We start from the raw sequence: 16,773 nt of genomic DNA, 5'->3' as shown, positions 1-16,773 counted from the left end.
GGGCAGGATAAGGAATAACACTGTTTTTAAAATAAGTTACAGCCCTATTGGATGAGAACAAAACTTGAACTGAATTGAGCTGAATAATGAGACTACTGACTTCTATGTCTGCTTATAGATGAAATAACTGATGAACTTTACACAGTTGTTGAACTGAACTGTATCAACATTGAGCCTTTTAACATCACAGCAGCATGTTCAAAGTGTCTGTCATATCTGCTGCTTATTGTTTACCCTAGAATACCTTGCACAGTACATGCACGTTTAAATAATAAATTATATAGACTATATTCTCTGAACATCTGTGAGATACAGTGAGATCAATAATCTTACTCCACCTGGTGTGAATGCTGTATATGATGTAGGACGCCATGAATGAGTGCCGGTAAACCTGCAGTCAGAAAACAAAACAACAACAAATATTAAACAAAACGACCTTAAAATGACCAAATTACTTTATTGTCTTAATTTACAGTTTGCTAGTGAAAACAAAATCTGATTTTAAACACAATAAATAATGCTAGAATGAAAGTTTGTGCACTGCAAAAAATTATTTTTTTACTTAGTATTTTTGTCGTTTTCCAGTACAAAAATCTTTTCAATTTACTTGAAAAGCAAGATAATAAAGGATTAGTTCACTTCAGAATTCAAATTTCCTGATAATTTACTCACCCCCATGTCATCCAAGATATTTATGTCTTTCTTTCTTCAGTCGAAAAAAGGTTTTTGAGGAAAACATTCCAGGATTTTTCTCCATATAGTGGACTACACTGGGTTTTCAGTTTCAGTGCAGCTTCAAAGAGCTCTACATGATCCCAGACGAGGAATAAGAGTCTTATCTAGCGAAACGATCGTCATTTTCTAAAAAAATTAAATAAAAATTGTATACTTTTTAACCACAAATGCTCGTCTTGCTCTGCGCCACGCATTACGTAATCACATTGGAAAGGTCACACATGACGTAGACAGAAGTACCGCGGTAGGGCGAAAAACTCCATCTCATTTTCTCCTCCAACTTCAAATTGTCTGACATCGTTGTTTTACCTTTTTTTTTTTTTTTTTGTAAAGGCCGTTTGAATTAGTCTTTGCACGTTTGCTTTGTAAACGGTACTTCTGCCAACGTCACGTGTGACCTTTCCAACGTGATTACATCATGCGTGGTGCATCACAGAGCAGAGCAAGATGAGCATTTGTGGTTAAAAGGTATATAATTTTTGTTTTTTTTTTAGAAAATGGCCGATGGTTTCTCTAGATAAGACTCTTATTCCTCGTCTGGGATCATGTAGAGCTCTTTGAAGCAGCACTGAAACTGACATTTGGACCTTCAACCCGTTGAACCCCAGTGAAGTCCACTATATGGAGAAAAATCCTGGAATGTTTTCCTCAAAAACCTTAATTTCTTTTCAACTGAAGAAAGAAGACATAAACTTCTTGGATGACATGGGGGTGAGTGAACTATCAGGAAATTTGAATTCTGAAGTGATTTAATCCTTTAAGTCTTGTTATCTGAAAAATGTCAAAATGGAGTTTTTGCTGAAAACAAGTAAAGCTCCTCTCTTCCCAGTCTGTCAGTAACGCTCTGTTTAGTTTCTGTCTCTATGAAACCCCTCCTTCTGAAAAGCACAGTGTGCTCTGATTGGTCGACTGGAGCAGTGTGTTGTGATTGGTGTTTGGGAAATGTCCCGCCCCTTACCATAACCGCCAGTTTCAACACTCTACTAACTAACTCACTCAATCAGGCCCCGCCCCTTTATTCTGCGTATGAATTATTTAAATGAGGAATATTGTGACGTGTTCGTTCCCGGAAGAAAACTCAAGATTACAATGGAGGCGTTTCAGGGAGTTCAGAAACACTGACACTGATATAGAGAATAACTCGGCCTTGAGGGACTTGATGAACATGAATAAAAGCATAATAGGAGCCCTTAAAAAAGTCTGTTAAATTCCAGAAAACATCACATACCTGTTTGACATTGTAGGCGAAAAGCACATACTTCATGTCTGGGCTTAAAGAGTATCTGGTGGCTTTAAAAGTGTCCTGGGAAAAACAAACAAACAAACAAAAAAGCTCACAGGAAAAAGCAAACATTGACTACAACATAATCAGTTATTGATTCTCTCTTGTTTTTGCATGTGTTCATAATTTCTTTGTATGACAGCCTGGATACAAATGATGTCACACAATTTGGCATGTTTCATTGTGTTATTATCACAAACAAAACAATCAACTGCAAGCACAACATGACTACAAAATCTTTGTATATTGAATTAAGGGTGATGTTGTCAATTTTACATCACTTTTGCCCACTACTATATAAATAAAGATTTACTCACAAATGTGACATTCTTCAGCACAATCTCCGTCTCGTTCGTGAGGATGTTAAACCTGATCACGTGTCCATTGTGGTTTCTGTAGATAACCTCAGATTCTGACAAAAAGTAAAAAAAGGAGTTAGTTAATATCTCCTATCTGTGATAAAGAACAATATCTGCCAGTGGGGTCGAAAAAATCAACTTAATTCAAAGGGAACACAAGATTATTTTCTGACCCATTAGCAGATATTCTCTCGATCTTCTTTTCTGCTTTTCACCTGTGCTCTAGCTTGTGTCCTGATCTATCTTATACTTCAAACTGTGTCCAGTCCGGACAGATAAACAGGCTGACAGTAAAGCAGGACTGCTCATCTGTTTCACGTTCAGTCATTCACATTTATGAGCTGCTTGACGGTTGTAAAGGTAAATTTCCGGTCTGAGACTCTTGCAGAGCTGCAGTGAGGAAAAGCAGACGACACACGTGAAACATAATAGACAAACACAAAAACCAGAACAAAAACACTGACTGTTGAAAGCAGAAAGGATCTGGAGAACGATGACCTATTCAAAGTCCTGATTTGTTTTTGGGCTCTACTCATGCTTGAATGTTCAAAAAAACACCTCGCACCTTTAATGTTTAAACTTGAATGATGAAAACATGCTAAAGTAAAGGAGAACGTTAAAAGGTTTCTGGATTGTCAAGAAAGCTGTAGTCCATCTTAAGGCTGCTAAAGGCCCATACAAGCACTGCTAAATTATGCATAAACATCTGTTTAAAAGGCTCATTTTCCGGCTATGGCATTAGTCATTTAAAGAAATAAATTCAAACAGCAGCAGATTTTAAATTACTAATACAACATACATGTGTAAAAGGTGAACTTCGCAAAGAGATTTGTCTAGAAGAAACAGTTTGTCCAGAAGAATGGTGGGCTTTCAATAAAGCTTGGCTGCCTATTTATTAAAAAGGCGGGGAAAAAAAAGAAATCGGTGCTACCTGACTAGAGAAAACAGAGAAAAAAAAAGGCTGTTGTCTTCCCATTTTCCAAATAGGTAGGAAAGCTTCAACACCCATAATGCAGTCCCAGTCTGCTATGGATACGCTTGACCAGAGTCAAATACTGCCTTGCTTTAGTAGGAAATACTTCTTAGCAAACTTTTAGTCACAATGGTGTCGACTTGTATTGTTTCCAAGAGCAAGTATTCAAATGTTTAGTGGGAGTGAATTATTTTTGGTTTCCAGTGCGTTGTAGGCAGTCGATAAAGGCTGCAAAGAATCGTAAAAATGGAGAGAACGCCACGACGGACACCTCTGTGTTTGTAGTCAGCAGAGGTTGGAGTAAGTCACAACTAAGTCTCAAGTCTTAACCTTCAAGTCTCAAGTAAGTCCAAGTCAATTTTTGTGAGAATCAAGCAAGTCAAGTCAAGTCACTGCTTTATGTCAAGCAATTCAAGTCAAGTCGTAGCTTGGGTCAAACAAGTCACTGGCAAGTCATACAAATGTTTGATGATTTAACTGAATTTATATTAAAATAAGTTAAAACTATAGTAGTTATGGACTACTGGAGTTTCATTTGCAACAAAAAAAAAAAAAATGCAATATGCATTTCTACTCAAAAGGTGTCCACATACAGCTAAGTTGTTAATACAATAAAAATCTAAAAAAAAAAATAAAAAAAAGATGTGTGTATGAGTGAAAAGTGTATTTTTTGCATGTGCATGGTTATGTTTGCAAATTTGATTTTTTCTTTTGATTTGTTTGTGTGTGTGAGAGAGAGAAAGAGAGAGAGAGGTGATTTGATTGAGTGTGATTCATTAATATTTGTGAGTGGATGTGTGTGCGCGTGTATGAGTGAAAAGTCTATTGTTTGTTTGCAAGTTTGAGTTTTTTTGTTTGTTTTGTTTGTTTGTGTATGCATGGTTGGGTTCGCAGGTCTGCATGATTTTTTTTTCTTTGTGTCTGTGTCTGTGTGTGTGTATGTGTATACAATATACAATATATTTATGTGCATCCCCATAAACTATCCATAGGCTTTTCACTCAAAGTCTAACACTGAAGACCAATTATTACACACTGTACACATGCATATACTAAGTGATATTGCAAAAAAAGCTGACATTTCCTTATAAACAGTGAATAATCATTTACAGTGCATTGCACTTGCAAAAAATTAAATGTGATAATTTTCTCTGTTACCTTTGTTCTTCAATGACAGACAGCATTGGTTGCTGTCACTTTAAGATCTGCTGCACATGACGCTGATCTCACGCGCATCCCACTTTCTCACAACTATTTACTTTCGTTTAGGACTTGAACTCATTCAAGGCTGCTCTAATGAGGATACTCGACAAAACGGACATTTTTGACATTATGATTTAACTGTGTGTTATTGTTCGTTCAAGCGTGACATTATGGCACGCGTCTTTCTGTGCGTCATGTGTGCGACAGGACATTCACAGACAGCGCGTTCTCTTTTTCTCTTTTGGCGAGCTTAAATGGTTTAAAAGCATCTGCGTGAATAAGAGCGTGATCATATATTGTAATGCTAGCCAAAGGATGACAGAAAAAATGGATGCTGCATTTGCGTTAAATATTTTTGACGCGTTAAACTGGAAAACGTTGACAGCACTGATTTTAACCCAATTTTCTTTTTAATGAACACAAAACCAATTCAAAGTCAACTCTTAACATGTCCAAAATGTTTTTGTTTTTTCAAAAACGTTTGGATCACGATAGCTCTCTCTGCTTGCCTGCTGCGTCATGTGGTTAGGTTGCGGTGCGTTCAAAAACAGATATTTATTAAACAAAAGACAAGTTATTTTGAGTCATTTAACTCAAGTCTGAGTCAAGTCTCAAGTCATGAATGTCAAGTCAAAGTCAAGTCAAGTCTTTTATTAATATATGTCAAGCAAGTCTCAACTCCTAAAATGTGCGACTTAAGTCTGACTCGAGTCAAGTCATGTGACTCGAGTCCCCCACCTCTGGTAGTCAGCATTTCAAACAGGATGGCTACAAACAGTGTTTTAGACCAAATGGAGGAGGAACTGAAAGAAGTTCCAACCGAAGCAAAACGCTGTCACATACAGGTAAGAAAGCTGTTGCCATACTAGTTCTCCATTTTTACAATAATGCTGTTTAAAGAGTAGACAAAGTACGATACAATTCTCAGTGATAAACCTACTCTTATAATATTTTTTTTCAAATAATCTGTCGATCCGACTGTCCATACAAAAAAGCAGAAGTACAATCTGTAGTTTTCACGAAAGCCCTGGAGCTGCAAAACACGTAATTTGGCGGATTTTTGCTGATGAAAAAATTTTAATTTCTCGGTCCAGGTAACAAGCTGTTCATTTAAATATACTACTGACAATACAAAGCGGGTTGAAAATTGGTGAAGTTACATTTTAAGGGATTGGACAGACAGGACAAAACATCTGATATGTCAAAACAGATCTGTGCATTAGTGCGATGCCTATTAGCTTCCCTCGACTAAAGATTTTTGTAGTCGACTAGCAGTCGTTCATTTAAGCAATTAATTGACTAATCGCGTTTATATTAATAAACCATATGAATCATAATAATGAGCCTTTAATCGCCTATATATAATACATATATATAGGCCTAATCAGTGCTCAAACCCATGCACAGAGCTCGACAATAAGGACTGCCCGATGGCCCGTGTGAACGACGCTCGGGACAGTAGACGGAACGGTCACTTGCCCAATCGGGCCAGTGCTGTAGGGTGTGCGATATATATCGTCTATGAAATCGTAGATTCAACAATCTGAAATTATTAAGTATGTAACTCACTTTACAAAAACCAAACAAAAATACATCCATTGAGTGCAAGCATGCTCTACGTGACGTAGTCTAGTTAGTAGGTTAGACTAGTGCGCGTGCATTATTAGCTACTAGAGATGCACCGATACTAAATTTCTCTGCTGATAACGATAGCCGATTATTCAGAATGATATCGGCCGATGCCGATACTGATAGTTTGGTTTTTCTTAAGGAAAAAAAATCTCTCCCAAATAATGTTGCAAACTATACAGGGAACCCTCTCATTTGGTACACTACAATATTAGAGGTTACAATTAACAACAGAGTTATTATATTCAGCTGCTGTTTATTTTCAAATATAATAATTAAACTCAAATAAAAACTGAAATGTTTGTATAAAACTTAGTATCACATAAGGTAGTTTTCATAAGCACTTTTTATCTTCACGGCAAATTTACACAAACATAATTAAGAGTAAATAAGCTCCTCTCTAGTGTTTTTTTTATATATAGATAGCTAAGGAACTGTGAACATTGGAAAACATCCCTGAGGTAAATGTGACATGATGTGACGTATTGTTCACAAGCTGTTTTATTGACGTCTTTCCGCGGTTGAAGCACAAATAAAGATTACATGAGACGTGATACATTCCGCTAAGTTGTACTAGGCTATATCTTTCAACATACCTTTGATGTTCATGCATGTTTTTCGAGATATAACTCGTACTGAAGAGGAAGAAAAGACTCGCGCTTCGCGCTGCCGCCTGAACTGAGGCGTTACAGCGATCTGACACGTCACATTTAAGAGCGTCAAAACGCCATTTATTGTTTGAATTTCATGATAAAATTAGACAGGATTTGAAAACTGAAACTTTTATTCTTATCAGAAGTAACAAAGCCTTTTCCGATTATTGGATGGGAGGCGCTACAAATAATATTTGATGTAGCAAAAAATAAAAATAAAAACGCAGACCTGACAACCCTGGCTTGAACTACGGGTGATTCATAGGGTCAAAAAGAGCCTGGTTTAACGTCACTATTTTTATACTGTTAATGTGTTAAAATTCAACACAAAAGCTGGTTTGCCAACCGCCAAGAAGAAGAAGAAATTCAACACAAGAGTGATTTTCTTCACACACAGTATGTATGAGCTGCAGTCTAAACATGTTTTTCCACACCCTTTTGATTGACAGGATATAATCGGCCCTGGCCGATAGTGATAATAATAGCTTTTATCGGCCGATACCGATTGTTGGCCGATACATCGGTGCATCTCTACTAGCTACTACTTAAATGTTCATGTGATAAGCCATATTTGAGGTCGATGATTGATAGACAATTGTTTGGATTTCTGCTGTTAACGATCTGTCTGTCACAGACTGTGTGATTTCGCAACTTCCTATGGAGGTTTTTCCTGCGACTAACCGCCTAATACCAGTTTTGGTCGACCAAGTCTCTTCTCATCTACTAACAGTTAGTCAACAATTAGTCCTACTATTAGATCTCCCGCTGTATATGATGTCATAAGTACGAATCAAAAAGCAGTAAAGCTGAGAAAGTGTAAAATCAATCACTGCTCTCGACTGGAAAACGTTCAGAGAAATGCTGCTATGAAATATTCATTCTCTTGTACTCTGCAGATGTGATTCTGTGGGTCATGCGCTGTACGTACATACAAGCGCTCGCTAGAGGACAATCTACACGTAGATGCTCGGCTCGGCTCTCAGGGTTACATCAGATTCAGCTGCATCGCGTCCGTGTCTGAGACAAACTGAAGAGCAGCGTTACGTCTGGAGTCACTGCAGGACTCTGATAAGCATGGGTCTGTCAAGCTGAAGGATTCACTGCATCACACACACACAAACACACACACACTGAAATATTCATGCTGCTGCTGCTGCCAGTGTAAGACCCGAGTGCTCCTTCCCTCTTCCTGTTACCATAGCAACTACCACATCTACTGCTCAGACACATCCCCACACACACACACACACACACACACACACACAACGCCAATGCCTGTGATGCCCGATATGACAAAAATATTTGGGCAAAAACAGTCAGAGATGGTATTCAAGGATCTGAAAGGTCAAGTTCTCAAAGGCATGTCACATCATGTGCTACTGTATGTTCATTTCCTACAGGCTGGCCAAACTAGTCCTCATCTCACTGATTCGTATGATGCAGGAAATAGTATTTGTTTCTTTGATCAGAAATGAGCTCTAACAGGAAGATGCATGACGTTAAACTGACACACTCTCCTTTTACAGCCTCTATATTAGCCTACATTTGATCACCCCATTACAATAGACTGTGAAGTTTAGCAGAGACTCGCTTACATAAGGCTCCTGACAGTTAAATGTAAATATTTGCATGACTTTTTATCATTTATAGATGGAGAATATACCTGTGAAATGTACGTTATGCACTGAGGAAAACCACATCTCATCTCTCTCAGAGCATCTGATGGGGCAAGCCGTGTTAAACTATGCACATTAACTATATCTTACCAGTTATTTTGAAGCCCTTAATATAAAGAGTGTCTCATGTTTAGGATAAATTGGATTATGCACTTCCCTCACAGCAGCTCACTCTGTGTCCTCCGCAATTTTTCAGATGCGCTCGTAATATCAAGCTACTGTATCAGGGTATATACAGGAATCATGGAGTTAAATTTAATACCTTTTAAGACTTTTTCCATACATTTTAAGACCTCATCACCACTTACATCAGCAACACTTTAACTTAAATTTACTATATATTGATTGTAAGATAGCACAACTAAACAGTCTTAGTTTGTGATAACTCCTTATCAATGCAACATAATTCAGAAGGGTGGGAACAAAGTACAAGAGAATTAACTGAGTGACTAACCCAATGCAAGGTTTATTAGAAAGAGAAACCAGAAACAAGAATTAGACCAATAAACAAAACAATTGACAAAACTTACTGAAGAGGGAAAATAAAGCTCTTCAAACATTTGCGCGATAGAGACCTGCATTTTGCGTCCCATAGCGGCTTTGTGGCTAGCACTTAGCATGTGGGACTGGACAGCGTTGATCCTCATCGAGGTTACGCTAATTGCCTTCCGACACACAGAGCAGTACGTCTCACGGTTATTCCCAGAGACGGCCCTCACACATGGTTCCAACTAGGGGTGCAACGGTTCAGTTTTTATCAGGGTTTTAGGGTCACTGTTACGGTACGGTTCGGTATGTGCTATGTTCAGGGAAAAAAGGACTATGGTCAAATAAAAATAAAGAAAATAAAAATCAAACTGCAAGCAACAGCACAAATAAATACAATAGAGCAAAGATACAAAGGTTTCAGGTTTTTCTGGTATCAGTAGTTTTCAGGTATACAGAAACTGAATGAAGTAACGTTAGCTATTAAAACAACACTGCATAATCTTCACAAGATTAATCATTATTAATTATTAATTAAGTTACAAAAGCTATTTCATCAAGAGCAGTGAGTGATTTCCTTGTCTTTTGTTGTTTGATTAACATTAAAAACACAGACAACAGGAATGCAAGGGCTGCTGTCTCTTTAAGAAATAATGCATGGATCAGTACACTGACACTGAACACATGCGTTCTTTCTCAAGTGTAAGTTCACTTAATAACCGACTATGTTTGCTAGGATACTCGCCAAGACGGGCATGTTGACAATTTTTGTGTGAATTTATCCATTCAAGCGCAAGACTTGAAAGAGAACTCAATGTTTGCACACTGTACACGCGCGCGCTTCGGATGAGTGCACAAACCTTCTCACAGCGCGCGTGTAAGTTCTCTTTCACGCCTTGCGCTCGAATGTTTAAATTAGCCAGGCTTAAATGAGTTTAGTTTAAAGGCAGATAGCAATGTGTTCTGTTCGGGTCTCACCTGTGCTCGCGCGCTATCAACACCAGGTGATGACGGCGTAAATGACTGCTCATATAGAGCATACAGCACTCGCATTGAACAAAGTTTAGGGGAAGCCAGAATGCGTATCCATCAACAGAAACATACATTAGCCTAACTCTGTCTGTTTTATTTATTTTCAACAAACCATATTATAGATGCGTATGCGTCGTCAGATATGAGATGAACCGAGGTGCAAGTGCGTGCCGAAACGTGTGTGGAGAACGGCACGGTTGGATTTTTTACTGAGAACCGTTACACCCATAGTTCCAACTCCTTATCCTCCAACCATTTGCACGAAAACTTCTATTTTCCCATTAGTCAATGATGTTGCTTAACAACCGAGCGTGAAAGGACCTGTGCTATCAGTCAGTCAGTGAGATCAGATGACAGAAGACATCAAATCTAGCGGGATTCTATAAATAAACTATACAGAATCACACTTTTTGCCTACGCAATGATTAAATTCAGGTAAACTTCAGCATACAACCTCTTTGGACAAATATACATAATGAAGATTATACAAAATGTAATACCTTGGAAATTGCTTTTAAGACTTTTTAATACTTTTTAAGGGCCTTAATTTTCTCTAAATTGATTTATCAACTTTTAATACTTTTTAAGACCCCGCGGACACCCTGTGTATACTGATATGAATGGTACTGCCTCATCTTATATGGTTTATAAAAATATATCGATATTCTACAATATCGCTATATTTTTATACGGCCTAGTATTGATGCACGATATATCGGCCACCATATCGGTATCGGCCGATATATGTTCATTTTTAATGTTAGCGTTATCGGCCCGATAAGAAAATTTGGCCGATATATATATATATATATATATATAAAAAAGACGATAAATAATGGATTATTTCCTTCAGCTGAGACACTTCAGATGCAATCTGTCCGCCATTATGGTTTTAAAATGCTTGAAATATGATTGAAATCACTTCAAAAAGGAAAATACAGTTAAGTACAATGTAAAGTCTTATAATTGTGTGTTTGGGACATGGCTTTTAATGGTGAGACTTTTGTTTTTGTAATCAGGCTCTCAAAAATAATATAAAAATTTTGATTTAGATTTAACGGCCAATATATCGGTTATCGGCTTTCAAATATAAAGAATTATAGGTTATCGGTATCGGCCAAAATTTTCATATCGGTGCATCCCTACCACCCAGCCCTAACAACCTTACCATGCTGTGATAAATAAGGAAAATGTAAAAATGTTTGTTGTTGCTAGAGCAAAGCTTTCTGTAAAACAATAAACATAATATTAAAATGACATTAATATTCTGCAATCAGTTCAACTGACAGCACAATCCGAACTGCACACAAAAAGGGTCAGAGCTGCTGAAATTGGCATTCACAATTCGACTGTACTGCAAAAAATTATTTTCTTTCTTAGATATTTGTAAAGGACAAAAATACTGAGAAAAAACATTTTTGTAGTGTGGTTGTTCAGGTGGATGCAAGTGCTTTCATTTGCCACTGGATTTGATTTTCTTTCTGGAAAACAAGACAAAAATACTAAACATTCTTAAAGGGGACATATATTATGAAACTCAGACTTTTTCCGTGTTTAAGTGCTATAATCGTGTCCCCGGTGCATCTACCAACCCAGAAAACGTGAAAAAGGACAACCCAGTAACTTTGTTTTGGCAAGCCTTTCTCTGCAAACATGTGACAAAATGAGCCGCTCAGATTTCTCTCCCCTAGTGACGTAGGAAGGGGATCTTATTATAATATTACCGCCCCTTAATCTGCACGTTTCCACCCACAGCGCCGCCATTTTGTTTTCACAAGCGACAACGGTGAACCAGTTCTAACACCATGGCAAAAGTTTGAGCAAAGCATGCTGACTGTTCTGTCGTTAGCTGCACAGACGAGCACTGAACACTATTTAGAGTCTCGTTAGCTTGGATAGCCTGAAGTTGACTCTGACAAGATCGATTGCTAAAAATATTTTAGAAAATATATTAGACCATTCACAGCATTTGATAGCAATCATAAACGTTAGCCTGGTGTGTATGGCTCTGTTTGGCAAACAGGTGCGCTATGTATAGTGGGCGTCCATACGGGTTTTGCACAAAAGATTAACATGACGACACATGCTAGTGGATGAGTTGAATCAACTCCACAGCAACTACATAAATTTCTCCACTAACCATTCAGAAACGTCCAGTTTCATTCTAAAAGTTGTAACTTCTTCCTGAGTCTCTCCATCAGTGTCGACTCCGGTTTGAACAATGTAAGGCTGAACACCGTTACTGACAATCCTCATTTTGTCTGCGTGAGATTCTCCAGCTTTGTTGTTGTTGAGAAACCGAAGCGCGAGCTGTTAAAGCTCCGCCCTCTTCTGGAAAGGGGGTGGGGAGCAGCAGCTCATTTGCATTTAAAGGGACACACAAAAAAAAAAAGCGGTGCGTTTTTGCTCACACCCAAATAGGGGCAAATTTGACAAGCTATAATAAATGATCTGTGGGGTATTTTGAGCTGAAACTTCACAGACACATTCTGAGGACACCTGAGACTTATATTACATCTTGTGAAAAGGGGCATTATTGGTCCCCTTTAAATCAAGACACACTTGAGAGGAAAAATGGCAAGATATTAAGTCTTGTTTTCTGAAAAATGTGTTAAAATGAAGTGAGTTTATGCTTAAAACAAGTACAAATATCTGCCAATGGGATCAGAAAAATAAACTTGTTTTCCCTTCTCAGATATTTCTTGTTTTAAACAAACATTTTGACACATATTTCAGAAAACAAGACTTAATATCTTAAGTCATTTTTCTTCTCAAGTAAATGTCTTTATTTAAGAATATTTAGTATTTTTGTCTTGTTTTCCAGTACAAACATCTAAGAAAGAAAATCAATTTTTTGCAGTGAAGCTTTACATGTCAGTCAGATGTTTTCCTATTACTCAAGCTGGTGGTTTTATAATGTTTATCTGCGGTAATGATCAATCATCATCAGCTGTTCTTAAGAGCTCATGGTGGTGTACAGATGATTAATGAATGAGAACCATTAGGAATTAATGATGCGTGTGGATTTGCAGTCATATTGTCTTACCGTTGATCCAAAGAGCTTCAGGGTCGTGCACATAGAAATCTGTACTGAAAAGATCCTCCACCGTCAACTTGGTGTCACTACCTGGTAGCGTATCCACTGTCACACACAAACACAGACAAGGGCATCGCGATCAGTAATGGAGCTGCTGAAGGCCACAGGTGTCACACATTACGTAACAAACAGCAGATTCACTAACGCACAGAATCAAGACTTTAGCAATGCAAACGTTTGGTAACACTTTATTTCGATAGTCCACTTTAGACATTCTACTGACTATAAGCAACTAAGCAGGTCAACAACTCACAGCGTGTTGAAGCCTATAGAATCCAGTTAGAATGACCCTAAAATTCAAGATATCAAGGCAAAAATGCCGCTGTATGAGTTGTCGTCTCATATTTATATATGATATAGTTAAGCAATATCACACGAGTACTGTTTTTGTCCTGAATAGCACGAGTGCAATAAAGTTAATATTGTGTTATTTTAGACACAATATTGTCTGTTTTTGCTCAATTTTGCCAATGAAAATATTACCTATAAAGCCAGAGCAGAACTGTTGTGCGTCTCCGAGCAACACACAACATTGAATCCGCGTTGAGCAAATCAGTTGAGTGAATCAATGATTCAATGACTCATTCATAAAGTGAGCCACTTACTTCATTCCTGAATGAATCAGCTGTTTGTTTGAATGAATCGAATGAATGAATGACTCAAGGACTTACTCATTTAGACATTTACTGCCACCTACTGGCAGTTTTAGTTTTTTATTTAGAGTATCATTTTATAAAAACAAAAAAAAATCATATTTTCATATTAATAAAAACCTATTAAAGGTATAGTTCACCCAAAAATCAAAATTCTGTCAACATTTACTCACCGCTCATGGTCATTGTAGCCTAAAATGTTTGTGTAATAATAAATTCTATGTTGAATCAAATAAAACATTTCTTTCTAAAGCTACTTTTTGTAATGTCTATTTGATGCTTTTCTTATTTAACACAATAATGACTTTAAATGATCTTTGGGGATAATTTCTCAGCCAAATTTGATGTCAGATTAATTTGCAATTAGTTAGATTAATTAATCGCTACATCGTGTAATTAATTAGATTAAAAATGTTAATCGCTTGACAGCCGTATTTGTTATAGATTTTGTAGTCATATTGCGTAGATGTGCTTGAAGTCGACTGTTTTATTTGTGATAACACAATGAAACATGCCAAATTGTGCCAACATCATTTTTATCCAGGTCAACCAACCAAATATTAATAACTGATTATGTTCCTGTAAGCGTTTTGTTTTCCTATGCATGTTTTTGCATAGTAAAATAAAGCCTGTAGTTTTTGCCTCACATTGCCTCACATTTAAAATATTTAAAAAATATCATATTTTGATGGTTTAATCAAACTTGTAGGGTCATTCCCTCCGAACATCACCTTTGCTCCGAAAATCTAATTACTATTTTTCTGGTTAAAATTGCGATTTGCGATTTAAAATGCGATTTTATAAAACAAATGAAAAAAAAAAATGTAGCCTGCTTGTTTGTAGGGCTGCACAATTTGGCCTGAAATTTTGTGCTAATATATTATTTTGACTAATTATTTTTATTATTATTATTACCATTATTGCTAAATAAAAATATTAAACCAAATAAGAAATATTACTGTTGTAATAACTTTCATTATTAAAGTATTTAGCATTAGTATTTAATTATAAATATAACTATAATAATTAGAAAATAATATTTAAATCTTGTATGACAAAATGTGGTGTTACCTGTTAACATGCAAGCAGTATGTCTATAAATCATTAGAAAGGTCTAAGGATTTATTATCAAATATTATATTATTATGATAAAAAATTTGTCTCAATAATTTCTTTATTTTTGTCAGGAGGTATGCAAAATCAAAAATGTATTTAATATGAACTAAGTGCCTCTTATGCATCCACTGTGGAAAAAAAACCCTGTACACTTATGTACGCTGGAGAAAAACATATTGATTATATGTTCCTCTCAAAATTTTTTAGAGAGAGGAATTATTTTTCCTATTTTTACCCTGAATAGGATTGAGTGAGCTTTACTTGGCGCTAAACATGTCTGTTTCATACTGGACGCCGGAGGGCGCCCTTGAGCAGATGCTCCAAATATACGCAATATAACAAATGCTGTTCCAGGAAATCCCAATGGGCATCATGCTATCGCTATGACTGAATAAAAAGAAGGTAGAAACGCTTTGATTGATTAAACATGAATAAAATAAACAGACGACTACAACAATACATGGTTTATATATTTTCTTCAAGCCTTCTCGGGTATTTCCATAATAATAAAGTATATTTATAATCCAATGCTAATCAAAATGCTATTTCAAACACTTAACTGACGTTATGAAGTGAGTTTGGAGTAAAAACACATTAAATGTTGTCTTTTGTTAGAAAAGAAGTTCATAAAGGCTTCTCATGTTTGGAAAGTTTGTATATTTGACGTGTGTTGCTTTTTCTAATGCAGTGCTCTCAGATGGAGCGTCATTTACTACTGATCACAGAGCAGCTCTTCACATATTTATATAATTAAAAATCGCAGCCGTTGCAATATCATAATCGCACTAAGCAAAATCGCGATTTCGATTAGATTACGATTAATCGTACAGCCCTACTATTAGTAAACCGTTAGGTTTGGGTTCGGGTTAGAATAAGTTGGCATGCACTTGCAAAGTTACTTATAGTTAGTAGAATGTCTAAAGTAGACTATTAAAATGAAGTGTTACCAAAAGATTGCAAGTTTCCAGGTGGAACTGGAGCACTCAATGAATGATGATGATGAAATTCATCATTATGGGTTTGCTGTACCTGGAGTGAGGAGGATCACAGACATTGTGATGAGAGAACAGACCACCAGAATGACCAGCAGAGCGATCGCAATCCCCTTCCAGTTCCTCTGAGGAGGACTCATGCCACCCAGATCCTTCAGGAGAGAGAAACAAACATGTTATTTCTTCAGCTGCTACATAAATCATAGCAAAAAGAATGTCGAGGGTTTAACGTTTAGTAATGCTATACTTTCCGGTTTGAACAATGTAAGGCTGAACTCCGTTACTGACAATCCTCATTTTGGCTGCGTGAGATTCTCCAGCTTTGTTGTTGTTGAGCGACCGAAGCGTGAGCTGTTAAAGCTCCGCCCTCTTCTGGAAAGGGGGCGGGAGCAGCAGCTCATTTGCATTTAAAGGGACACACACAAAAACGGCGTGTTTTTGCTCACAGCCAAATAGGGGCAAATTTGACGAGCTCTAATAAATGATCTGTGGGGTATTTTGAGCTGAAACTTCACAGACACATTCTGGAGACACCAGAGACTTCTTGTAAAATGGCCCTTTAAACTAGTTGAATTGGAGTCACGGGTTTCTGTCAAATGGATCAAGGCCTTGTGCTCCAATGCTTTATTCCACCTTAAATTTTCTGAGATGCAGCTGTGGAGACATCATTCATCTTCTCTCCTGCTATGTTCTGCCAACAAGTTACTTCAAACCTTTACATTTACAAAGGTCTAGAATCGCTGGCTGTACAGGTACCGCTCACTGACAAAAGCTATAAGCGCTTTCAGGCTGAGCAGTCAGAGAACTCGTCAATTCTCCAAATGGACTTCAGCAGCGAATGTTATAAAACACAAACAAGGTGATATAATACAGTTCAGATTAACAAA

General features: G+C 37.1%; 1 protein-coding gene across 2 annotated transcripts in view; it reads right to left on the bottom strand.

Moving 5' to 3' along the window:
• LOC127519082 (inactive dipeptidyl peptidase 10-like) overlaps positions 1-16,773 on the bottom strand; it is a 69,486-nt gene that overhangs the window by 16,088 nt on the left and 36,625 nt on the right. For both annotated transcript variants that reach the window (XM_051906522.1, XM_051906523.1), the window contains exons 2-6: positions 15,924-16,038; positions 13,075-13,170; positions 2,335-2,429; positions 1,964-2,038; positions 339-391 (exon numbers count right to left, since the gene is read on the bottom strand). In XM_051906522.1, coding sequence (XP_051762482.1) covers positions 339-391; positions 1,964-2,038; positions 2,335-2,429; positions 13,075-13,170; positions 15,924-16,038 — 434 coding nt within the window. The remainder of the gene's footprint in view (positions 1-338; positions 392-1,963; positions 2,039-2,334; positions 2,430-13,074; positions 13,171-15,923; positions 16,039-16,773) is intronic.

This window comes from Ctenopharyngodon idella, chromosome 9 (assembly GCF_019924925.1).
Source record: "Ctenopharyngodon idella isolate HZGC_01 chromosome 9, HZGC01, whole genome shotgun sequence".
Taxonomy (NCBI): domain Eukaryota; kingdom Metazoa; phylum Chordata; class Actinopteri; order Cypriniformes; family Xenocyprididae; genus Ctenopharyngodon; species Ctenopharyngodon idella.
The sequence above is the reverse complement of the archived record's forward strand: the minus strand, read 5'-3'. Positions and strand labels throughout refer to the sequence as shown.